Source organism: Neovison vison, chromosome 2 (assembly GCF_020171115.1).
Source record: "Neovison vison isolate M4711 chromosome 2, ASM_NN_V1, whole genome shotgun sequence".
Taxonomy (NCBI): domain Eukaryota; kingdom Metazoa; phylum Chordata; class Mammalia; order Carnivora; family Mustelidae; genus Neogale; species Neogale vison.
The window spans coordinates 50,771,632-50,798,237 of NC_058092.1; the positions used below are offsets into that span (position 1 = coordinate 50,771,632).

Below are 26,606 nucleotides of genomic sequence, written 5' to 3' on the forward strand. Positions count from 1 at the left end.
TACTTAACACATTGCCCCCAAATGTATTTTGCAGCTTCTTTTCCTACTTACCCCTCTCTGAAGGAAAAACCTCACAAAAACCAAGATTCAGTCACACATTGGACTTGTTACCTGCATTAATCTAGAAGAATTCCCCACCCCTGCCTTTGTCGCACAGACTTTTGTAAAGGGATTTGTCCATTAGTCACTAGAAATACTATATACTGAATTTAATTGTCCTTGTGGTGTAATTCAGCTTGTTCCTCTACCCACTACATTTCCTGTGAGAAGCTAAACATAAAGCCTTAGATCCAGGTTAAATATTTTTGGTAGGAATAATGTGTACATCATGGGTGATCATTTAAAAATGACCTAAAATGGGGAGCCTGGGTGGCTCAGTTGGTTAAGTGTCTACCTTCAGCTCAGGTCGTGATCCTGGGGTCCTGGGATCAAGTCTTGCATCAGGCTCCCTGCTCAGCAGAGAGCGTGTTTCTCCCTCTCTCGCTTTCCCTGCTTGTGTTCCCTCTCTCGCTGTCACCCTCTCTCTCTGTCAAATAAATAAATAAAAACCTTTTTTAAAAAATTGGAAAAAATAAAAATGACCTAAAATGACTCTCGTTCAACCTTTCTTGTGTTTAAACACAAGATATGTAATGACTTGCATGCTTGAGATTGAAAGCTTTACTTAGCTCAATTTAGCTAAGGGAGGAAACACTGCAAACAGGAGAATTCTCTCCAGTTCCCTTCCAATTCATAAAGTAACCTATGTAGAGTTATTATTTTTTTTAACTAATCATGATGTTGTGCCAAAACCTAGGAGAGCCCAGAGCATGGAATGGGCTTATTTTGCCTCTCTTGCTCCTTACCGACCACAACCACAAGAGTGTAAGACCTCAGTGTTCTTTTTCTTTTCCAAGGCTTTGTGGAAAAGTATTTACTTTTGCTTTGTCAACAACTAGATCTTACCTTCCCATTGCCTGGTTTCTTATCCTTTTCAATAAAGGAATCATATATGTAATTTACCTAAGATGTTTGTAATGAGGTTGTGAACAGGACTGGAATAACCTCACTTAAATACACTCTTCAGTGGCTAGTGATTCAAGTTAAGCAATTCTTATTTTAGGAACTGCTGTAGAGCCATCGGAAACACCAGACCGCTACCTAACTGGAGCAGTGGAAACGGAAACTGATCTGGATGGTGGGGATGAGGAAACTGAAGAAAGAATGGATAATCTGAAAAATGACAACATGCAAGGCGTAGAAAAATTAGGTAGGCACAGAGCATTCAATTCCAAACAAAGTGACTTGACTTTCTCATCTGTTAACCGTTTTCTCTCTTTATAGTAGATTTAACGTGAGAAATTTTAGAATCATTTTAATATATGAAATAGGATATTCTTTTTTTTTTTTTTTTTAAGATTTATTAATTTGAATAAGAGAGTGCATGGGCAGGGGTAGGGGCAGGGGGAAAGGAAGAAGCAGACTCCCCACTGAGCAGGGAGCAGACATGGGGCTCATCCCAGGATCACGCAGATGCTTAACTGACTGAGCCACTTGAGTGCCCCCAAAATAAGATATTCTTTTTTTTTTTTTTTTTAATTTAAAGATATTACTTATTTGACACAAGAACAGGGAGCATCAGGCAGAGGGAAAAGGAGGTTCCCCACTGAGCAAGTGGAACTTGGAACTTGGAACTTGGAACTTGATCCCAGAACCCTGAGATCATGACCCAAACCGAAGGCAGAGGCTTTAACCCGCTAAGCCACCCAGGCACCCCAAAATAGGATATTCTTTTTTTTTTAAATATATATTTTTAAAGATTGTATTTATTTATTTGACAGACAGAGATCACAAGGAGGCAGAGAGGCAGGCAGAAGAGTGAGAGGAGGAAGCAGGCTCCCCACTGAGCAGAGAGGCCGATGTGGGGCTTGATCCCAGGACTCTGGGACCATGACCTGAGCCGAGGGCAGAGGCTTTAACCTACTGAGCCACCCCAGTGCCCCAATATGGGATATTCTTAATATCAACATCTTAACACTTGTGGCAGTTGGGGACTAAGCATGTTATTGCTTAATCTTTGTTTAATTAATTTTGCATGCATTTTTATTAGTATGTGCTAACTATCTTAAATTTTTTCAGCACTTTTAATTAGTGCATATGTGAATATGTATTATCATTGACATAGCTATAGATAGCTAGCTATCTGTATACATATAGCAGTATTTCCTTTTACCATAATAATTTATAACATATACATATTTACATGTTTTATCAAATTGTCAGGTTCCTGTATACTTATATTTTAATCTTCTTTTTAATTTATGTGCAACTTTGTTCACTTTGTACTCTGATACTTGGCTACATAGTTGACTCTGTTCTGGAAGCATTTGGAATAGAAGTCTCACCCAATTCTCTGCAAGAGGTGCTCTGGAAAGTCTTGACAGTTAATGAAATGGAATACTTAACATCATCCTCTTCCAGGGAAGTTTTGGCTTTGATTGTCTTGTCTCAAGAAAGGATGACCTAAAGGGAGGAGTAACCCCTCACTCAAGTTAAAAAATTTCCTATAATTTGGAAATTTACCTTATTCTTTTTGACCCAAGTGGATTGTGGTTAGATCCTTGCTTTTTAAATTCAAGTGACCCCAGATACATTTTTATGGAACTGTTGTGTGAAAATAAAGTACATTCTGAAGTTAGAAATATTTTCAGACACTTTTATCTGCTCTTTTTGGATCAATATCATTGCATTTTTTTCTTCATGAATATGTATAATTTCATCTTGAAAGAAAGACCAAGGTCGTTGAACTGCTAAGAAATTAGCTGTCTTTCTTGCTATAGGGGCAGAAAAACTTTCCCTTCTTCCCCTCTAGGTTCTTTGACTGGTCTAATAATTAAATTGATATAAAACCGATTAATGGGAGAAAACAAATTTCCTAAGTATGGAAGCCCCATAAAAATAGGAGTTCCAAGGGGTGTCTGGGTGACTCAGTGGGTTAATCCTCTGCCTTTGGCTCGGGTCATGATCTCAGGGTCCTGGGATAGAGCCCCGCATGGGGCTCTCTGCTCAGTGGGGAGCCTGCTTCCTCTCTCTCTCCCTGCCTCTCTGCCTACTTGTGATCTTTCTCTCTCTGTCAAATAAATAAAAATTAAAATTTAAAAAAAAATAGGAGATCCAAGAGTAAGTTGGGCAGTTGAGCCTCATATGCCATTCTAAATTAAGGAATGGGATGGAGGCCTGGGGCTTCAAAGATGAGGAGGGTAATTCACAGCATGGTAAGAAAAGCAAATGTTTGGTAATTAAAAGTTTGCTCTGCCATGCCAATAGGTCTTTCAGTTAAAAAAGTTCTCTCTGGTAATAGTTCTTTCTGGTATAGGCCTCCTATCTAAATTCTTCTGGATAGTTAAGGGAGAGGTAAAAGTTTTTCCTGAGTCTGCTTGGTCTCGATTGCCTTTAGTTCAAAATATTCTACATGCTAATATGGCATATTTTGGGGTGGCATATTCTGCTCCCCTTCATTGCCATTTGAATAATTGTTTCGGATCATCATACTATTCATTTTTAAGTCACTTTGTGTAGCTCAGGATTTATTAGGCTGTGAAAAAGTCTTTTCCTCTGGTACTTAAAACTTAACTTACTTAACAAGTTAAAACTTTAAAACTCGTGACTATCTGTCACGAGTATCCATTTTACAAATGAAAGATGAAGTAGTTAAGTGAACTGTAGGTGAGATACCATTGTTTTATACATGTGTATGAAATGTCATCTTTAAATATCATGTTTTTAAGCTTACAATTCAACCAAATTAGCTTACCAGATTGCTAATTGCAAATTAGCTTACCAGATAAGAAACTGCTGCATGGGAGAAATTTAACAAAGATGGTAGAACTCAGTGTCCCCAGTGTCCATCACCTAGCCACCCTATCCCCCCCACACTCCCCCAGCAATCCTTAGTTTGTTTCCTGAGATTAAGAGTCTCTTATGAAGGCACCTGGGTGGCTCAGTGGGTTAAGCCTCTGCCTTTGGCTCAGGTCATGATCTCAGGGTCCTAGAATCGAGCCCCGTATCGGGCTCTTCGCTCAGTGGGGAGCCTGCTTTCCCTTCTCCCTCTGCCTGCCTCTCTGCCTACTTGTGACCTCTCTCTCTCTGTCAAATAAATAAATAAAATCTTAAAAAAAATATAGTCTTTTATGGTTTGTCTCCTTCCCTGGTCCCATCTTGTTTCATTTTTTTCCCCTTCCTGCCCCCCCCACAACCCCCTGCGCTGCCTCTCAAATTCATCATATCAGAGAGATCATATGATAATTGTCTTTCTCTGACTGATTTATTTTGCTCAGCACAATACCCTCCAGTTCCATCCACGTTGTCATAATGTAATTTCTTCCGGAAATTATGCCTATCGTTGACAACAATAGGTAGGCACAAAGGTACAGAGCCCACATAAGTGATATTTTGCTTTTAATAAGATCTTTGATTAGTTATCCCCTACATGTAAACTAGCATATCCGTTGATATAGTTATTTCATGGATATTCTTTTATGAATATCCTTGTTTTTGCATGGATAATATCTAGTGAGTTAAGCTCTTTGGTGTTTATTAGTCTTAGTCTCTGAATTCTGAGGTTAGCCTTTACTTGATGATTTGCGTTATGTAATTAAGCATTATATGCATCCAAGATGAGCTGTCCATGCTGCAGACTGAAAGAGCTGATGTTGCAAGTTATGTTTGATTTTAGACAGATGGTTATGTCAGCTGGAGTAAGTGTTCTGTGACTTGTTTAATCTTGTGACAAAATTAAAAGAGTTTTTCTTTAACTTACAGAAAAAAAGGTGAAGGTTTGTTTATTTTCTGCTACTGCTATGGATAGAAGTTGAAATTGTATTTTAGTACTTCATCTTTTGCCCATTAGGCGTTATTCAGACTAGCAACTGTATCCTGAGCTTCTGGCTAAGACCATAAAGGAGGATAGGCAGAGCACTTAAAATCTGTCTTAGTTCTGCAATGTTATCTTATGTATGCAAAAGCAATATTATACTCAAGAGTCACGAAGGTATAGCCAAGTAACTACATGAGACCAAAGTACACAGAGTTTCTAGTATGTTAAAGCTCTTGTATCTCCCTGGTTGAATTAAACCAGACATGGTTTTGTATCCACCCAGATAAGAAGTCTGATTGGATTGTGTTCAGATGCCCAGTTGATGGTAAAGATGTCTTGATAAGTTTTTACTTTTTCTGGGGGTGAGTGGAAGGTATTACTTTGAAGTGATTAACATTTAAATTAAATCCTTGTTTGTCTTAACATATTGTAAAGCAAAGCCAGATGTATTTTACTTGTAAACTTCAGGATGTTTACATATAAAGTGGATATATTTCAAATTTCATTTCTAACTCATCAGTTCGTCTTCCCTTTGAAATCGTCTTAACGAAAGCCCCTTCATAATTTGGTCACAACTAGCCTTAACATTTTACGTTAGTCTTATAAGTCACCTCTGATTTACTTTACCTGGTAGACCCAAGTTAATGCATTTTCCTTTATATTCATTTTCTTTTTACTTACTGGAACTGTGCTATTATTGAGGAATTTAGTAGTTAAGTTTGGCTCATAGTAGCTTCATTTTTTTTTTTTTTCTTTAAACTCCAGAAAAGGTCCCTGACTCTCCAGAAAATGAGCTGAAATCTAAATGGGAAAACCTGTTGGGCCCGGATTATGAAGTAATGGTATGTTAAAATATTGTAATAAAAAACATTCATGTCTCATTGCATGTCAAGCTCCTAACATTGCAGTTTAAAGAAGTGGGAGAGCCCAAGGTTAGCCAGTTTGCCTTTATTTTAACTCCTGCCTTTCTTCCCTAGGGGATCAATTGATTTTTTTCCCCCCTCTTTAAACATTTTAAGCTGTAAGAACAATTAAGGACTTCACACAAGTTTTAGTTATAATTAGCAGACACTCGGTTCATGTTGAAAACATTTAAGTCAACAGTAGGCAGAAGAATTTTAGAAGACTTGCCTTTAAATTTATAACCTATATCAGCTGCTTAAAATTGCTGGCATTTTTATGATTGCTTTTATGATCTGTTTGTTTTATTGTACACTGAAAGGGCTGTGGATATTAGTCCTATGTTTCACAAAGAATCTTACAGTTTTATGAGAAAAATGAAAGAATGATTATCAAATGTATTAGGGAGAACAGGAAGTAATTTAGGTTAGGTATAAGTTTATAGCACCAGTGGTCCATTAGACTTCCTTTCACCTGTTATTAGATTCATCGAGTAAGGGATTGATTACACTCCCCCCATGAATCCATGTGAAAGCAGAAAGCTGTGCTTGGAAAAGCATCTACAGTGTTCACTAAATGCATTAGTAATAAAGTATTCTATTAAATTTCTATTGTCATTCATGTTGTCTCCCATATGTTTATCATTAGTGCTTGTTGGCTGGTTGGAGATTTTTTTCCTCGCTTTTCTTGGTTCAGAACATGCAACCACTATGTATTGTCAGGAAATTTCCAGCATCATTAAGATGCGTTAAAACATTCCATACTCTATTCTTGCTAATTTCATACTTGCTTTGGGTCCTCATGAACTGCTGCTTCTTTACCTCATAGATTTTATTTTTATTTTTTTAAAGATTATTTATTTATTTATTTGACAGAGAGAGATCACAAGTAGGCAGAGAGGCAGGCAGAGAGAGAGAGAGGAGGAAGCAGGCTCCCCCCTGAGTAGAGAGCCCGATGCACGACTCGATCCCAGGACCCTGAGATCATGACCTGAGCCGAAGGCAGCGGCTTAACCCACTGAGCCACCCAGTCGCCCTACCTCATAGATTTTAAATGCTGTTTTGTCATTAGGCTATCTGTCACCTTAGCAAATAACTTTGTCTACTTTTCGTAGTGGTTTGATATATAAAGCAATTTGGTGTCCCAGTATATATATATCCATGGGACAGTTTTGTGATGGGCTCTTTTTAGTTAAAATTTTATCCTCATAACTACTCCAAATTTCATTTATCACACAGTGAGAGCATAACATAATGGTGAGAAAGAAGAGACAGAATTTGAGGTTGGGAATTTTTTTTTTTTTTTAAGATTTTATTTATTTATTTGTCAGAGAGAGAGAGAGCGAGCACAGGCAGACAGAGTGGCAGAGGGAGCTACAGAACAAGGAGCCTCTGCAGATTGTAGAGGCTCCCTACAGAACAAGGAGCCCGATGTGGGACTCGATCCCAGGACGCTGGGATCATGACCTGAGCCGAAGGCAGCCGCTTAATGAACTGAGCCACCCAGGCGTCCCTGAGGTTGGGAATTTAAAGTGACAACTTATTCATTAGGGTTCTTCCTGTCTTGAGGGATGAGGAGCACAAAGGAGAAACCAGGCAAAATAAATAGATGCATGCATGCCCTCGTGTACTCTGATGTTTCTGATTTCATTTTTCTTCTAGAATCTACTTATATGAAATGCAGTACTTCTAGAAGCTTTAGTTGGATCATTGTTTGATTTATCCCCTCCCTCCAGATACACCCTACTTTATTAAGAACTTACAGATGCGCATCATCAGTAAAGTGTTTTGCTTGCTAGGAATTCACTTCTGTGCATCTCTACCACTGAGGCTTAGAACAATAGTTTTAGGCCAGGATTAAGAGCTTTAAGTATATTCTGGGGGCACCTGGGTGGCTCAGTGGATTAAAGCCTCTGCCTTCGGCTCCGGTCATGGTCCCGGGGTTCTGGGATCGAGCCCCGCATCGGGCTCTCTGCTCAGCGGGGAGCCTGCTTCCTCCTCTCTCTCTCTGCCTGCCTCTCTGCCTGCTTGTGATCTCTGTCTGTCAAATAAATAAACAAAATCTTAAAAAAAAAAAAAAAAAAAAAAGAGCTTTAAGTATATTCTGTGAGCTGCTCACCAGGCCAGGTCTTTCTGTTTGTGTCCTTGCCAGCTATGTCTCCCAGGGAAATGATGGAGTTTGCTGTGAAAAGTCAGATGCTTCAGTTTTTCCAAACTCATCTCACTTTACTGACCTCGCAAACTTCATTTTAAGGCCTGAATTTAAAAGTGAAAATTATTATGCTTTTGGCTTTGCTAAAAGAATAAAATTTTTATGGACTCCTTATAACAGAGGATTATATTCAAACTTTAAGGGTCATGGATTTTTAAAAATAGGGTATGTGTTTTGCCCATTCCCTTTTGGTTCAACCAAGTAATTTAGGGGGAAAAGATTGCTCTAGAAAACGGTAACAACAAAAAAAATTTCTTTGACATTTTGCATTATGTGTTATACTTCCTGATTTCAGAAATATCAGAAAAAGATGAGAATGCGGATCAGATGGTGTTATCAATATATAGGGTTTACAGATCTTTTTTCAGAAAACCTAAGAAATGAAGTTATGCTTTTACAAATATTGGAGGTTTTTTTTTTTTTTTCCTTGTAAATTTAGGTTGCTACTTTGGATACACAGATTGCAGATGATGCTGAATTACAGAAATATTCAAAGGTAAGTATTATTTTTTAAAAATGTTACCAGTTTTCTGTTGTTTGAAGAACTTTCTCTAAGTTCTCATCAAAGAAACTAAGTTTGTGCTGTGACCAGAAGTTTCCAGAATTTAGTCTTAGATGTTTCCTGAAATGTGGCAGGTTCTCACTGTTATGAAAGGTGATGGTTAGATATCCCTGGAAAGAACATGAGGTGCCATGTTCAGAAGCCAAAGCCCCAGTTTTGATGGCTTTGCCCACCTTGCAGGTAGTACACAGAGTAACATTTTCCAGAATGTGTTAGCCCTGCAGACATTATCAGTAGGACTTTTAAAATGTTTCCTAAAAATCAAGACCACAAACACAGACCTTACAAAATCTTGGTCCAGATGTCTAAAGACAAAAAAGTGCATTATAAGTGGTATTTTTTCTTGAACTTTCTTGAAAATTTTGTAGAGAGAGCTTTATTTCTAATGGCAGAATGCCAGGAGGTGGCGGTAACAGTTTCTCCCAGCATTTTTAGTTTTTTTCTCACTACAAATTAATTTTATAGTTCCTCCTCTGGATAATCAAAAAGCAGGGCATTTGAAGGTCAGAGAAGGCTTCTTTTTGGCTTACTCAACCAATGATGAGAAAGTAAAGGTGTTCTTGTTAGAATAGTTTCAGGATTTATACTGTAAGCCCAAATGGGTCGATGAGCTAAGTCCAGCTTAAACCCTCTGTCACATGCACTCTTCGAGAGGAGTTCTCTGTGTCCCATGTAGGTTTTGTAAGAAGTTATCTCTTGAGGTATTTCTGCCATTTCTTTATTTGTGTTGAATATTTCTCTTCATAATTTTATATTATATGGGCTGTCATTTTATAGGTTTGAATTTTTAAGGCTGAGACTGTAGAGTTTCTTTTACCTGTGCTACCCTGCATTTGGAGTCACTACCTGGCTGTACCTATGGGACCAGCCGACCAAGCTTTTCTCTGAATGGGCCATATAAAAGCATCATGGCATAATTTATGGTTAATTTTAAATTATTTACAAGTCATAACTTACGGTTAATTTTAAGTTATTTACAAGTCATTAGAGCAGTCACTGATTACTAATTCCATCTAACTATGCTGGGAGGGATTTAAGAGGATAGTAACAAATATGAAAACGTCACCAAAGTTCAGTTGTTATTAACCACTGTAGTGCAGTTTACTGATTACATGGACTTCCGGGTCAAACTGCCTGAGTTCAGATTCTGCCTTATCCATTCACTCACTTGCAGAATTATCTAAATTGTTTCAGTTTTGTTGTCTGTTAAAGGGAGATATTAATAGGATACTACCTACCTTATTGGTTTTATAGGGATTAAATACACTGAGCCTAGAAGAGTTGCGGGTGCCTACTAGTATGTCCTATTATTTTTATCATTCGTAATAATCAGTGATGCTGTCCCCTAAAACTGTTCTTTCATATACACTAAACTCTTAGATAATAGATGTTTTCTATTTATCTGTCTTGCAGTTTAGTAAATTTCCTGTGCCTAATCTGCTGCTAAAGCCCATCTATTGAGTTCTTAATTTTAATTTTTGTTATAGTGTTCTGTTCTAGAATTTCTGTTTTATTCCTTTACTTTGGTGGAATTTATAATTTAAAAAATCTGTATTTGCCATCTTTTCCTGTATTTCTTGAACATATTAGTCATAACTTAGAAGGACGTTAAGCGGTTAATTTCAGTATCTGGATCAACTTTATATGTGTTTCTATTATTCGGTACTTTCTTCTGTCATTTGGTTGTCTTCTTTCTTCATACCATAATGTAATTGACTGCCCGATCTTGTGTGTGTGTGTGTGTGTGTGTGTGTGAGAGAGAGAGAGAGAGAGAGAAAGAAAGGGAGAGAGAGATGGGGGTGGAGGGGTGGGGATGGGTGATTATCTCTGAGATGAGACAGAGGTACAGTTCTGGTAAGGTTTAGACTCTTTCTGGTTTGCCTTTGTTCCTAAGACCTAGCCTCTCAGGTGTTCCACATGAGTCAGGAATGTATACTGGTCCCCTCTTCTTGGTGGGATCTGAACGCCAATTCTGTTTCCTCAGTACTTTTGGGGCTGCAGAAGTCTTTGCTTTTCAGAGTTTTTCTGATTGGCTTTTAGCCTCCTTGCCCAAATAGCTTCAGAACTCAAGAGACCTTCTTGGGGGGAACATACCAGACTCAGCTTGTCATGCATTTCAGCTATAGTTGTCTGTCCTCCAATGTTCCAACCCAGTGAAACCCTGTATCATCATATTCTGTAATAAGTAAAAAAAATAATAATCACACTTTGCGCATCTTAAGGAATGGCATTGTCTTTTTCTAGACAGATGTTCTGTCTCACCTTCCTTTCCTAGTTCCTTGTCACCAGTCTTACTAATTTCATTTCTTTACTGATCAACTTTTATGCAATATATTATATATATGTATACATACATATATATGTATATGTGTATGTATATATACATACATATATAATATACATATGTACATATATACATATATAATATGTATATATGTACATATGTATATATGTATACATACATATATATAATATATACAAACACAAACGTGTGTGTACTCAGTAACTCTGGTACCAACACATGGAAAGGCTTTGAACTGTACAGACTTTCAGAACTACCTCATAGAAACTCATCTGTGTACTCAGCTGTACATTCATTCATTCATTACTCATTTTTTAAATACTTTAACCTGCTTTGTCTCAGGTCCTCTGCTGGGTGCTGGGGTTTCAGAGGAGAGCAAAGGAAAAAAAGAAAAATCTCTATCTTGTAGAACTTGTATTTTCATAAGGGGAGATAAAAAAAAAAATAAGTGGGATACATTGTTATGCAGAATTTAAGGCAGGGCAGATAAAGAATTCAGGAAAGAGAGTGGATTTGTAATTTTAGATAGGTTGACCATGGAAAGCCTCATTAAAAAGGTGACAACTGAGGAAGCATTTTAAGGAGTGAAATAAGCAGCCTAAATTTTCTTCTACAGAATATGAACAATAATACTTACGTTGGAAGATTAAGTATAAATATTTATAATGTATGCCTTAATTAATATAGCTCCGTGCTAATACGTAAGAATTGTTCAGTAAATGGTGATTTTTGTTGCCCAGTTGTGTGCTTCATTTTTAGTCTCTAAACTTTTAAAGTCTCCTTTAAGAAAAAACTATTTTTTTCAAATTTTTGTTTAAATTCTAGGTAACATATAGTGTAATATTGGTCTCAGGCATAGAATTTAGTGACTCATCACTTGCCTGTAACGCCCAGTGCTCATCATAAGTGCCCACCGTAATATCGATCACCCAGCTAGCATAACCCCCACCCACCCTTCTTCCATCAACCTTCAGTTTGTTCTCTGTAGTTAAGGGTCTCTTATGGTTTCTTCCTTCCTTCTCTTTTTTCCCCCTCTTACCATATGTTCATCTGTTTTGTTTCTTAAATTCCGCATATGAGTGAAATCATATGGTTTGTCTTTTCTGACTTATTTTGCTTTGGATAAGCTGCTTCCACATTGTTGCAAATGGCAACATTTTATTTTTTTCAGTGGCTGACTAATCCTGTGTGTGTGTGTGTGTGTGTGTGTGTGCGCGCGCGCGTGCAAGCGCTCACGTGCTGTGATGGATATTCAAGCTTTTCCCATACGTTGGTTATTGTTGATAATGTTGCTTTAAACATCAGGGTGCATGTGCCCCTTTGAATCAGTATTTTTGCATGGATACATTACTAGTAGTGCAATTGCTGGATTGTAGGGTAAGCTCTATTCACTTTTTGAGGAAACTCAAAAACTCAGTATGTAAATGAGCCTGTATCCTAGCAGAACTTCACAGACGATGATACCGAAGTTTGTGCAGGTGCAGTGGCTCACCTCAAATTATACAGCTAGATAGCCGCAGGGGCAGGTTGCAGTTTAGAACATGTTCACTCATCTCTGAAGTATTTACTGAAGTTCTGCTCTGTGCCAGACTCTGCTACCAGTGGTGGGCAGCAACATGGAAGAGGTCTTTGCTCTCACAGAGCCTACACCCTGGGCTTGGGTAAGGGCATGATAGTAAACAAGTGAAAAATAGTTTGATAAAATGGTTATAGATTCTTAGTTGTAGATCGTTAGTGATGCAAAAGTTTTAACAGGTTGGTGACAGCAGAATGGGAGGAGGGAGCATTTTGGAGAGAGCCAGAGAAAACCTTTCTGAGCTCAAGCTTGAAAGATAAGGAAATGGGGAGCTGGGAGACTGGTGAGTGGCAGGCATAAAAGCTCTGTGAGAAGACAGGGCCAGCTTGTAGGGAGAGGGGAGGTTGTTTGATATAGTATTAGGGTCCAACTAAGTGAAGACTAGAATGTTAAATAGGCTGGCGAGGAAGACCTGGAGCTGTAGGGCTTCCAGATCCATGGTGGTAAGCCTGGGCTTCACTAGCCATGCCAGTAACACCAGTGGAAGGTTTAAGCAGAGCAGTGGCAAGATCTGAGGTCACGCTGTAGGTTTTTCTTTGGTCTCAGCAGGTTTCTGATGAGGAAAGCCATGTTTCATGGCCAGAGCTGCTGTTCCTAAGGGTCTAGCTGTCTTTGGATGGTCCCTCCAGTTTACTACCCTATTGCCACTACTCTGGAATCGATGATGATACAAGAAGCACCTTCATATCTTACTGGCCAGTGTTCATAGATGAGGCTTTCTTGTGAGGTGGACAGAGTTGTGGGGAAGGAGGGAGGCGAAAGCAATTTGCAGTGGCTTGAGCATTAGCTGCAGTGCTTCTAGGAAGCTGTTAATCATGACAGCATAACGGTTTTCCCGCATCTGGGGAGACTTGCACGTTTAGGGATGGCTTTCTTGGCAACTGTTTACTGTTAAGATAATCACAGCGCTGCGAGGGAGAAGCATTAGGCTCATTCCAGTGACCTTTCTGCTGGCCATCAGTTGTGATTCGGAGTGAGTGTTAGGAAGGTCCCCGCTGTGGGAAACGAAATATAACACATCCTGTTCTCTGGTTTTGACAAGACAGGCTGACAAATTTCGTTTTATTTCCTTCCTGAATTATATTCTCCAAACCAAAGGACATTCAAACGTGTGTTTCCCCATCGATGGGAGCAAATCTAACTTTTAAGGCTGTGGAATGTACCCGACTCTCCTAGAGTGGCTGCAGGTGTTACACTCGGTTACCAGGATGGGTTCTTGGTCTCAAATACAGTGTCTCCTTTAATTGTCTCAGTGACCCTGTTGGTCAGCAGCTATTTTCTTCTTTCCAGTCATGGTATGTGGAAACTTAGCATCAAGCAGGTAAAATGTCTTGTCCAAGATCAGCTGCAGCAAGTAAAGTGGCAAAATGAGGAAACCCATCAAAGCTGTCTGGCTTCTACACCTATGCCCTTCTTTTTTCTTCTGAATAAATAACATGGACAAGATCTAAAATTAAAAAGTTATGGAAGTACAGCCTGTAAAAAATAAGTTTCTCTTGCATCCCAGTTCCTTTATTCTCCTCCCCAGAGGCAACTACTGCTGATGAATTCTCGGGTGTGTGATTTTATACTTTGCTGGTCTCTTGTTGAGTGGAGAGCAAAAGGCACAGAATCAAGTCACTGTAGTAACTGAGGTGTATAGTTAGGGTACATGGCGTGTCAGAAACAGGAGCTTTTTCAAAATACACAGGTCTTTGGGTGCCTGAGTGGCTCAGTCAGCTAAGTGGCTGCCCTTACCTCGGGTCATGATCGCATGGTCCTGGGATGGGGCTCATCAGGCTTTCCTGCTCAGCGGGGAGTCTGCTCCTCCCCCTCCCTCTAGCCCTTGTTCTTATTTGCTTACTCTCTAATGAATACATAATTTTTTTTTCTAATGAATACATTATTTTTTTTTTTTAAATACACGTCTTATTTCGTTCTTCCCGGGCAATATTCTAATTCTGTAATTTGTGGTGAGGTTCCTATAGGAAATTGTGATTCTTTCTTTGCCTCACTCCACTGAGAACTCTACTGTTCAAATATTACCAAAAGGCCTTACATTTGCTCAAGGAAGGAGGTGGTACTTCCTCAAGGAAGGTAAAGGAGGTTTCTTGGGAGGATGGCATTTGAAGTGTACCCTGAAGAATGGGTTCAGGGAAATAACTGGATATTCCAGGTGGAGGAAGTACCAAGAACAAAGGTAGAACAAGAGTCGTAAGTGCAAAGTGTTAGATCAGGTGTCAAAAGTTCAAATACCATGTGGACTAGGCAGGTAACATCAATGATATTTAAAATGATAATGCTAAACAACAAAAAAAAAATGATAAATGCCAGTTGACTCTTGACCTTGGTTTTAGGCCACTAAAAAGAACTTTCATTGTATTTCTGTACAAAAGAGCATGCAATGTGTGTTCTTTGAATATTCAGAATTAAAATTTTATATGGGCAAGAAGCTTTTGCTGTTTCACTTTTGTTTGTTTTTTAAAGATTTTATTTATTTATTTGACAGAGATCACAAGCAGGCAGAGGGGCAGGCAGAGAGAGAAGGAGGGGAAGTAGGTTCCCTGCTGAGCAGAGAGCCCGATGTGGGGCTCGATCCCAGGACCCTGGGATCATGACCTGAGCCGAAGGCATAGGCTTTAACCCACTGAGCCACCCAGGCGCCCCTGTGTTCACTTTTTAAAAATTGTAGCTAAATTCTTGGAAAGTTTGTAGTAATTCTTTCTCTCTAACTTTTACACATAAGTGGCATTTAACATCTTCAGTCTCTGTGTGTGTGTGTTTGTGTGTGTGTTATAAGAACTAATCATGGGGTTCTTTCTGTCCTATTTTGAGGTTAGCTTTTTTGGAAGCATCCTCCCCCATCCTACTGACATATCTGTTCCTCTCCAGAAGGGTTTTTTCCCCCGAAGCAACATCATTTATATTCTCACTTGCACATTCTGATATCTTGTTTTAGGGTCCTAAAAGTAGAGCTTTTAGCAAAATGAATGAACTGCGGTTTGCTTCGTGACAGGTCTCTCCACTTGCAGGTTGAAGGGCTCTGGCTTGCTTGGTCTCATTTGATCTTCATCATTTTTTTTTTTTTTCAATTTATTTATTTTCAGAAAAACATTATTCATTATTTTTTCACCACACCCAGTGCTCCATGCAAGCCGTGCCCTCTATAATACCCACCACCTGGTACCCCAAACTCCCACCCCCCCCGCCACTTCAAACCCCTCAGATTGTTTTTTAGAGTCCATAGTCTCTCATGGTTCACCTCTCCTTCCAATTTACCCAAATTCCCTACTCCTCTCTAATGCCCCTTGTCCTCTATGCTATTTGTTATGCTCCACAAATAAGTGAAACCATATGATAATTGACTCTCTCTGCTTGACTTATTTCACTCAGCATAATCTCTTCCAGTCCTGTCCATGTTGCTACAAAAGTTGGGTATTCATCCTTTCTGATGGAGGCATAATACTAGTGTATATGGACCACATCTTCCTTATCCATTCATCCGTTGAAGGGCATCTTGGTTCTTTCCATAGTTTGGCGACCGTGGCCATTGCTGCTATAAACATTGGGGTACAGATGGCCCTTCTTTTCACGACATCTGTGTCTTTGGGGTAAATACCCAGGAGTGCAATTGCAGGGTCATAGGGAAGCTCTATTTTTAATTTCTTGATCTTCATCATTTTAGCACTGACAGTAAGTCGCACAATGGTCATACTTCTCCTTGGATATATTTCCTTGTATCTCTTACTTGTCACATCGGGATCATGAAAACTTTGCTGCTCATTAACTTTGTCAATTTAAATAGGACCCCTTGCAAAGCGCATTGAATTAGCATCAGTAAAGCATAACATGGAATGTGTGTGAAGGCATCAATCACCTGTCTGTAGTACCCACTCCTGTCATTTTAGTACTTTCAGCTCTCTAAGAACTCAGAAAACGGGAAGGGGTGGACAACTGAAAGAGACAAATGAAACGGTTGATTTGTTGAGTTGCTAAATGCAGCTGGGACAGGTAATTAAACAGTCCTGCTCCCGCAGAGGAGCCTGCAGCAATGTAACATGAAGTCTCGAAAACCAGCTGTACTCAGATTTGGATGCAGAACTAATATTAGGTAGGCTTCTCACAGATTGACAGATTTCGTAAACATCGTTTCTGGCTTATTTGTTCAGCGTGATTAAAGATGGAGCGTGTGCGTCTTGTTCATGGTTTAAGTTTCTGGGGAGCATGTGCTGTTTATAGATATCTGGGAGCATCGCCTACGAGGATACAGGCCTATATGTGGAAGGCAAAGGATTCCATGGGTGATCTTCTCCTGCTCCTCTTTGCTCCTCTTCTCTGCTCCAGCCCATTCCTCCTGATTTCACCTGTTGCTTGGATATGGTGGGGAATGGAGTCAGCTACATAAATAGGTCAGAATTAGGAAGAGGGGGCTGAATGGGGAAATTGAATCAGTTCCCTCCTTAATCCTTTTATTTTTTTATGGGGGCATATTTCTATGTAAGTAGCAATAGTCTGTATGTACAGCAGTGTCCTTGTTTTAATTTCGGCACCTCTGTGCAGAAATTGCTACCACCATATTATCGGTTGCTTGAATAAAAATTTAGCAATTACCTTTCTCATTGACATTCTACAAGCAGCCCCCTCGCAGGCTTTTTGTAGGGCTGATATGTTCTTACTTTCAGTTTTACCACAAATGTCCCCATCTCTGGAAAATCTACCCTGCCCAACTTTTCAAAATGACCTTCACCAGTTATGTATGGTATCTTGGCCCAGATTCATTCCTGCATAGCAACTAGTAATAATTACAAGTAATAATTGTTTGGTTTTCACTTGTTTGTTGGTGAATTGTGCTTTTTTTGGTTGTTCTTAAAGATTGATTGATTGATTTGAGACAGAGATTGAAAGAGTGTGAGCTGGGGGAGAGGCAGAGGGAGAGAATCTCAGACTTCCCTGCGGAGCACAGAGTCATCTCAAACATGACCCTGAGATCTTGACTCGAGCTGAAATCAAGAGTCAGATGCTTAACTAACTGAGCCACATGGTGGCTCAGTGACAGATTTTGAATACTTTTGACATTTACTTTTAATATCATTTAATTGTAGTTGTATAGCATTTAATTTTTAGTGATGGCTACATTTAATAGCAAACTTGCAGAATTCCTGAAGATTGAGCAGTCTGTTCTCACAAGCAGTCTTCATACCACTGGAGACGACCTATGGGTGGACTCCCTGACCACTGACCACTGCCCCAGTGTTTGCCTCATAAACAGAGGAAGGGAGAGAGTTGGCAAACATGGGTGGGTTAGTCCTTACTATAGAAACATTTCTCTGAGAGTTGTTATTTAACCTTTTACTACTGAAGAAAGACTAAAAAGAAAAACAAAAACACCCCACCACCACCAACATTAATAATAAGGGAACTGATATCTTCTGGTTTGATATGCATGGTTGGGTACAGTGACTCAGTAAGAGGATAGGGGACCGCAGTGATAAAGAAATCACAGAGAGGGAACAAGAGTAAAAACAATGCTAACCTTCCATTTAGAGCGCTAGAACATCTTATTGCCAGACATGGTGGTGGAATCTGAAGAGGTTGTGGTCAAGAACACTTAACTTTCAGAAAGTTAGCCCAGAGCCAGAAATCCCTCATGCCTGTTTTAAGTCATTGAGGTCTTGGTGTGCTAGACTGCTTGTCCTTCCCATTTGTCTGTATGTATACAGTGGGAAGGAAATGAGCCCTAGATGGTGCCTAAAGCCTGTAGAACTCTGGGAACCCAGAGCAGATGACTAAGGGGAGGTGACAAGCTCAGAAATAAGGGGTCACAGGGAATAGGAAATATGAAGGAAAGAACTATATTGTGCATACATTGCCATGCTGTATATGGTTTTCTCCTTATTTAATATATAGTTAGAGGTGCACCTGGTATTTTATTTTATTTATTTTTTTGAAGATTTTATTTATTTGACACAGAGAGAGATCATAAGTAGGCAGAGAGGCAGGCAGAGAGAGAGGGGGAGGCAGGCTCCCTGCTGAGCAGAGAGCTTGATGCAGGGCTCGATCCCCGGACCCCGAGATCATGACCTGAGCCGAAGGCAGAGACTTAACCCACTGAGCCACCCAGGTGCCCCAAGGTTCTGGTATTTTAGATAAATAAATTATTGATATAGGACATATGAATCATAATTAGTAAGTACCATTTACCATATTTGAGTTTATATAGCCACAATGATAAATCATGAGCTCCATCTTTAAAAGTCAAGGGAGTAGAGTTTGGTGAGTGCATTTGTCCTTTACAGCCAACAACACCAAGTCTCATCTCTTTATTTTGACATGGGCTAGAGTTTCTTAATCCTTGACTTATAACTGAGCCCATAGGAATCCTTCTAAGCCATCAACATCAATCCTAGGATGGAATAATGATTGCCTTCCTTATTACATAGCCACCCTCCCCCACCTGGAAATTGTTCTCACTTCAGTTGGTGAGATGGAAAAGGAGTTCTTGAGTGAGGGATCATTCTCACAGCTTAGTTAAAAAAAAAACTGTTTAATGAGTCCATGTTTAGTGCCTGGTCCTATCGTAGGGTCTGAAGTTACAGAGAGAAGATACAGACTTTGCATTTAAGCAGGGGAACAATCAAGAAAATAGAAATTCTAGGCACAGTAGGTTATGAGCTGTGATGGAGATCTATACAAGGTGATCTTGGACCCCAAACAGAGGGACATTAACTCAGATATCAGGAAGGACTTCCTGAAAGTAACACTGCCTTGGTATTCAAGTGAGTGGAAATTAGGTAATAAAGAGGAACTCGAATGTTCTGGGAGATGGATAGCCCTGCAGAAAAATAAAACCTGGAATCCATACTGGGAACTATAAGAAGTTTTGGAATACTTGATGCTTAGAATCAAAGGCAGGACTTTGTACATCTGTGTGTCCATCCCTAAGGAATCTGAAAGGAAAAGAGGAGTGAGAGCAAGAAGACAAATTATTCATATTTTATTGGTGGCTAGTTTCCCCATTATTGCCCTCTATTGGGATCTTGATGATCTGACTCAAGAAGTGGGGTTTTCATGTCAAAATAATACTTGATGGAAGATTAACAGTTGGATACGTCCTTGTCAGGTTTGATGTTGTTGCTTTGTGTTTTGCTACAGCTGCTGCCCATTCACACTCTGAGGCTTGGCATGGAAGTGGATTCCTTTGATGGGCACCATTACATCTCTTCAGTTGCTCCAGGTGGTCCTGTTGATACACTGAACCTCCTGCAGCCAGAGGATGAACTTCTTGAGGTAAAATTCGTGAGAGATTAAAAAAACACAGGACAGGAATTTCTGAGTTGTAGGAAAATGTATTTTTACCAGAAATTCACTGAATTACATTACTGCCAATGTAATGTGAACTACTTATATTGAAAAATACTTGGCAACTATCTTTTCAAGTGTATAACACAGTATTGTTAATGATAGTCCCCAAGTTACTTTAAGAGTAGATCTTAAATGTTCTTACCATACACACACACACACCCCACACACAAAATGGTAACCATGTAGGGCAATGCCTATGTTAACTAACTTCATTGTGAGAATATTTCACAGTATAGATGTAGTTCAAATCATCACATTATATACCTTAAACTTACACAATGTTATGTGTCAATTTTATCTCAATAAAACTGGAGAAAATGAAATAAAATGAAGGTAGAGAAGAATACAGCCTATGTAATGATAAAAGAAAATAGATAATGGGTTTGAGTTCATTTTTCCTATCTTTTGGGACTCCTGAGACTTTATTTTGCTTGCTTATTTAAGTGATTGAGAAAGGAGCTAATGTCCTGTTATAGTTTGATAACATAATTAGGATTTTTTTAAGCAAAATTCTTTTTTTTTTTTTTTAAAGATTTTATTTTATTTATTTGAGAGAGAGAGAGTGTGAGAGAGAGCATGAGCGAGGAGAAGGTCAGAGAGCGAAGCAAACTCCCCATGGAGCTGGGAGCCTGATGTGGGACTCGATCCCGGGACTCCAGGATCACGCCCTGAGCCGGAGGCAGTCGTTCAACCAACTGCGCCACCCAGGCGTCCCGCAAAATTCTTTTTTAAGAGATAAATCCCTACCCCTTGTTTGCAGCATGTAGTCACATTCACCTATAGGTTTTATGGTTATTTCTAATAAGAATTAGGCTAGCTGGGTGACCTCAGGCTTATGTATTATTGACTGGTATTCAGATTGTCTCCTTGGGACTCACATCCCAACATGGCAGCCTCTGTGGGCTCACTCAAGCTCCCCAGCCTGTCTTCAGCTAGAACAATTCTAGAGCACTTCTGCTTTGACATGACCTTCTTGAGATATTTTGTTAGATTGGACAGTCCCAGAGCTAACATAAACAAACACACAAACAACAATGAATCTGCTAATTTTACAGACAGGAAAATAAGACACTGATTTTTCCCCAGCGTTATATACTCCTAGCATGATGACATTAGTTCATGTTTTCTACTTCCCGCTTCACTGTTTTTTTCCCAAATACACTACTTCCAAAGCCCCTCAAAAAAATAAATGGGGAGAATGGTCATACTTAAAGAAGGCTATGTAAAAGAGGGTTCTGCCATGAGTTGGGAACCACAAGAAGCTCTAACTTGGGTTTAATAGACTCAACCTCATAGCCTTAGCCAAGGTTTGACTCCCATGGGCCTTGACTGTAGAGATGTCTTTCTAAAATTGGTGTTTACTCAAAGTGAAATGACGAGGATAGCAAATAGGGTTGTTGTTGGGTGCAGCTGCATTTTTGAGCAGTGTCTGGCCACCTAGAGAACTATGTTGAAAATTCTAGGCTGACTTTTGAGGTCAGAGGGAAAGCTGCTATGACTGGTTGTTAAATTTTATCATAAGCATAAGAGGGCAAGATGTGGGAGTCCCGTTTAAATCTCTAGTAAGTGGCTTATTTTTAGAAGTGCTCAAGGAATCCTACTGGGATTCTTATTGTGGAATAATACCTTTAGGTTTTACTACATGACTTAGGCTTTTCTTTTGTTTTGGTTTTTGTTTATTATTTTGGTTTTGGTACTGAGATCATATCTTTTCTCTTTCGATTGTCATGGCATGGCACATGACAATGCTTTATGGATATCACAGATAATAATCTGTAAATTGGAGACCATTTCTATAATGTGTAGTTTTTAGGTATTGAGAAAGGAGATATTTTTGTTTGGAGAGAAGTGGAATTAGTAAAAACCAGTTTGATTCTCTCTTTTTTGTGTGTGAAAAATATACATAGATGGTACTGTGTACCTGAAACTGACATGGTCTATCCACTACCATTTTTTGTTGTTGTTAACTTTAGATTTTTTTTTTTTGGACAAGACAGAGATCACAAGTAGGCAGAGAGGCAGGCAGAGAGAGAGGGAAGGAAGCAGGCTTCCCGCTGAGCAGAGAGCCCAATGCAGGGCTCGATCCCAGGACCCTGGGATCATGACCTAAGCCAAAGGCAGAGGCTTTAACCCACTGAACCACTCAAGGGCCCCTATCCACTACAATTTTAAAAAATTTTAATTTCAGCGTAGTTAACATATGGTGTTCTGTTAACTACAATTAAAAAATAATAAAATACTTTTTCTCCAAGAAAAAATAAGCATACATAACATAGAATTACCATCTTAACCATTTTTATTGTACGATCAGTGGCATGAAGGATGATTCAGCGACTAGTATGTGGTAGATGAGAAAGAATTAGTGGCAAATATAGAGGAAGTGTGCATGACCCCGGCTATCAGCTGAGTCCTCTGTGCTTCAGCCAAGACTAGGATCCTGTGGGCCTTCCATCTTGTAAGAGAACGTGGTGTTATAAGAAGTATACTCTAATTCTTAAGTATAGATTTCTGGTGGAAACACTGGAGATAGGGAGGGAAGCAAAGGCTTGAAGTCAGAAGAGCTGCCTCTGCCTTTGAATTTGCCACAGCTTCACAGTGTGTCCTCTGACACGTCACTCAGCTGTTGTGAGAGTTGTTTTTTCATCAGTAGAGGCCTGCCTCACTATGTTTTTGTGACCATTTAGTGGAATATCATCAACATAAACTTTATTTTATCTTAAAGATTTTATTTATCTATTTGAGAGAGCGAGTGTGTAAGCTGAGGGGTGAGAGTGTGTAAGCAGAGAGAAGCAGAGGGGGGATGGGGAAAGACTTTCCCGCAGATTCCATGCTGAGCATGGAGCCTGACCCAGGGCCCGATTTCACGACCCTGAGATCACGACCTGAGCTGACACCGAGAGTGCTTAATGACTGAGTCATCCAGGTGTCCCTTAAACTTTATTTTAACACACAAAGTGTTTTATATTAGTTTCAGACAAGTGATTCAGCAATTCATACATCACCCTGTGCTCATCACAACAAGTGCCCTCCTTAATCCCCTTTACCTATTTCACCCATCCTCCCACCCACCTCCCCTCCAGTAACCCTCAGTCCTCTGTATTTAAGGGTCTCTTTCTTGATTTATCTCTTTTTTCCCCTTTCTTTGTTCATTTTGTTTCTTTAATTCCACAAGCAAAAATTGTATGGTATTGTCTTTCTCTTACTTGTTTTGCTTGACATTATACTCGCTAGCTCCATCCATGTCATTGCAAATGGTTTGGTTCCATTCTTTCTTATGGCTGAATAATACTCCTGTGTGTGTGTGCGTGTGTACCGCATCTTCTTTATGCATTCCATTCATCAGTCGATGGACCCTTGGGCTGCTTCCATAATTTGACTGTTGAAAATAATGCTGCTGTAAACACTGAGATACATCTATCTCTTTAAATTAGTGTTTTTGTATTTTTGGGGTAAATACCCAGGACTGTGATTATTGGATTGTAGGGTAGTTCTATTTTTAACTTTTTTTTTTTTTTAAGATTTTATTTATTTATTTGACAGACAGCAATCACAAGTAGGCAGAGAGGCAGGCAGAGAGAGAGGGAGAGGCAGGCTCCCTGCTGAGCAGAGAGTTCGATGCGGGGCTTGATCCCAGCACCCTGGGATCATGACCTGAGCCAAAGGCAGAGGCTTTAACCCTCTGAGCTACCCAGGTGCCCCTATTTTTAAGTTTTTGATGAACCTCCATACTGTTTTCCAGCGTGGCTGCACTCATCCATGTAAACTTTAAAGCGTTATCTCACTGTGCGATCTTGGTAGTATTATTACTGTAAAAAGGCATAAACAGTCTAAGGAGGATTGAATGAGGTAATGTGGTGGGACAGTACTTGTACAGTGTTATGTACTCTGCAAATGTGTATGTGTGTGTGCTTTCTAATCACAAAGTCTGAATAATTGAGACTTGATAGCTCTTAAGAGGGTCTCCAGTTGGAGGGCCTAAGAAATACTGTGAACTCTAAAATAAAAATTGGCTATTCTGAATAGCCAAATACAGAAATAGAAAAATCTCTCTAAAGTTAGCCAAATAAACTCCTGAACCTAAAGAGTGTGTGTGTGTGTGTGTGTGTGTGTGTGTGTGTGTATGTACTCCTTAGAACTTAAAACCAGAAACACAAATACGCTCTGGCATTAGAACATTGTGCCAAGTCTCAGCCCAGAGCAGCTATTTACAGCAGCCATAAATCCTCTTAGATAGGAGTTGGTAATGGGAAACGTGACCAATCCCTTTAACAGTAGAGAGCAGTGAGGAGGACTACCAGGCACTGCTATAATAATTGGAGACAATTCAAATGAATAAATAATGAGCTAAATAAATATTTAAATGTACTCCAAGATAAAAACCTGAAAAGTGATTTTCTAATTTGTTGAAGTACTGTGAAACACAAACTAAGACTTGCATATGGGGTAGAATTCTTGGCTTTGGTTATATCCACTTGCTTGCTTCTCGGTATAGGGTACTGTGCATGTGGGTGATTTGAGAACTTGCTCTGTCTGTGTCACCCATTGGCACTGGGGACGTGATGTGGCCAGTGAAGGTTGACTTTCAGTTCTTCCGAAGGAAAAACATTTATCAGCTGCTAAACTTGCAGTCCCCCAGATCCCTTTCATCCGTCAGAAAGTCTTGGGAGACGATCCTGACTTTTCCACTAGGACCAGCTCCCTGAAGCACATATGGGTCTCTTTACTCGGTGGTGATACCTCTGTAAATAATTAAGAGGCAGAGAGATGGTGTTTGGCCTAACGGCTAAGTGCTTGGATTTGTGGGCCCAAGAGTGGCTCCCAGGGATCATTGACTTTGGGCTCAGGTCGCTGCCTCTGAGATGCTTGCAAAACCCACAATGCTGTATTCTCTGAGAAGGACAGATTTTGTGCACAGGTTTCTCCTGGGAAAGTCAGCCCCACCAGTGATCTGGATATTAGCACGGCACCTGTCAGAAATTGATGCCAGCCCAGAAATACCTTTACAACTAATAATGCCACTGAACGCTCCCAGGAAGGTAGGAGTCAGGTGGGAAAAGATTGGTTCATGCCTGGATTATGTTCATGCCTCAGCTTTTGGGGAGTTGCAGGCAGATCAGTTTTTAGTGGTGTTGAGTCAGAACTGAGAGAGCTTCTGGAGCCTAAGTCACATAGATAAAAAATTAGAATAGGTTAATCTTTCTAAATCATCTTTGGTGCAAAAATACTATTACTGTGCACTAAAACATAAAACTTAGATAATTTTACGGTGATAAGCACTAAGAATTAGGAGTAGTTAGTTATCATTTTGTCCTTTTAAGCATTTGGAACACACATCTAACAGTTTGAAAACTGACACACCTCCGATAGTTGACCTATAGTTGACGGCTGTGTGAGCAGAACATGTAAGAATAGAATGGATTTACATATATTTATTTTCGATAGATACTTTTTCTAGGATGGTCTTAAGCATCAGAGAGGGAGAAAAACCATGAGAGACTCTCAACTCTAGGAAACAAACTGAGGGATGCTGAAGGGGAGGTGGGTGGGGGGATGGGATAGCTAGGTGCCTGGCATTAAGGAGGGCACGTGATGTGATGAGCACTGGGTGTTACATGTGACTGATGAATTACTGAACACGATATCTGAAACCAATGATGTGCTGTATGTTGGCTAATTGAATGTAGATTTTAAAAAACAGTTTATAGCACATGAAAGAAAATTGTGAAAAATGATGCTAAATTTTGACAGTTGAGTATCCTAGATTTTGTTAGCTACACATTGTAAAGTGAGTGGTTTTTAATTACAGCTTTAAAATTAGTGTTGATATTTATAGTGATATTTTTATAAAATGAAAAAGTAGAAGGAGGTGGTCCTAGGAAGGCTAGCAATGATATTTAGTGTATTTAAGGAGAGATGTGTAGAAGTAGATGAGAGAATTCAAGAATTGGAGGTGAGAGAAATCATGGAGGTGTGAGAAATTAGATCACTTGTAATCTGCACACGTCTTAAACTTTCTTCACTAAATTCAATAAAAGTTGAGCCTAAATTTTTATACATTTGATTTCTAGTGTTATTTGGGTAGATCCATGTGAGCATGGGACTTTGGTTTTTTTCTCCAGGGCTCCTCAATTCTGACTTCTCCCTTGTCTTTCTAGGTCAATGGTGTGCAACTGTATGGGAAGTCTCGCCGAGAAGCAGTGTCTTTTCTCAAAGAGGTGCCTCCTCCCTTTACCTTGGTTTGCTGTCGACGACTGTTTGATGATGAAGCTTCTGTGGATGAACCAAGGACCACTGAAGCCCCTCTTCCCAAGATGGAGGTACTAACGGAATATTCTATGGTTCCCACAGGAACGAGATTCATCAAGAATGCCCTGATGAGTGTGTTTGGATATGAAAGGAGGGGAGAATTTTCTATCTTTTGACTATAGTAGCACTCAAAGGCAATAGTACATAGCTTTACAAACCGTTACTTTTCATTTCACATCATAAAACTTTCTTTCTTCTTCTTCTTCTACTTGAAATGTTGGTGACATTAATGTGCATGTATTATTATTTTAGAAAACCTTTTTTTAGTAATTTCATGGGCTCATTACTTTAGGCTCCCAGTTCAACTCAGTTCACCTTAAGTTTAAGATGTTGGTGAGTGTTGAATATCTAATGGACTTCCCTTTTTCAGAGCCTTAGAAATACGAAGATCTATGACCAATTTCGAAGTGAGTAAAAATTGCTGTAAAAGCCTTCAGAAGGTCAGAGAATAAAATAACATTTTCTGTGCTCTTGGTACACTTCTTTTTTTTTTTTTTTTTTTTTTAAAGAATATTGTGATTATGTAAACAGTTTTAAGCACGTGCTTTGCCAT

The 26,606-nt window shown here is 39.4% G+C and overlaps 1 protein-coding gene across 2 annotated transcripts in view; it reads left to right on the forward strand.

The window, feature by feature from the left end:
* PATJ (PATJ crumbs cell polarity complex component) overlaps nt 1–26,606 on the forward strand; it is a 367,374-nt gene that overhangs the window by 45,321 nt on the left and 295,447 nt on the right. For both annotated transcript variants that reach the window (XM_044238351.1, XM_044238352.1), the window contains exons 12-16: nt 1,103–1,249; nt 5,621–5,697; nt 8,406–8,462; nt 19,538–19,672; nt 25,903–26,064. In XM_044238351.1, the coding sequence (XP_044094286.1) occupies nt 1,103–1,249; nt 5,621–5,697; nt 8,406–8,462; nt 19,538–19,672; nt 25,903–26,064 (578 nt within the window). The remainder of the gene's footprint in view (nt 1–1,102; nt 1,250–5,620; nt 5,698–8,405; nt 8,463–19,537; nt 19,673–25,902; nt 26,065–26,606) is intronic.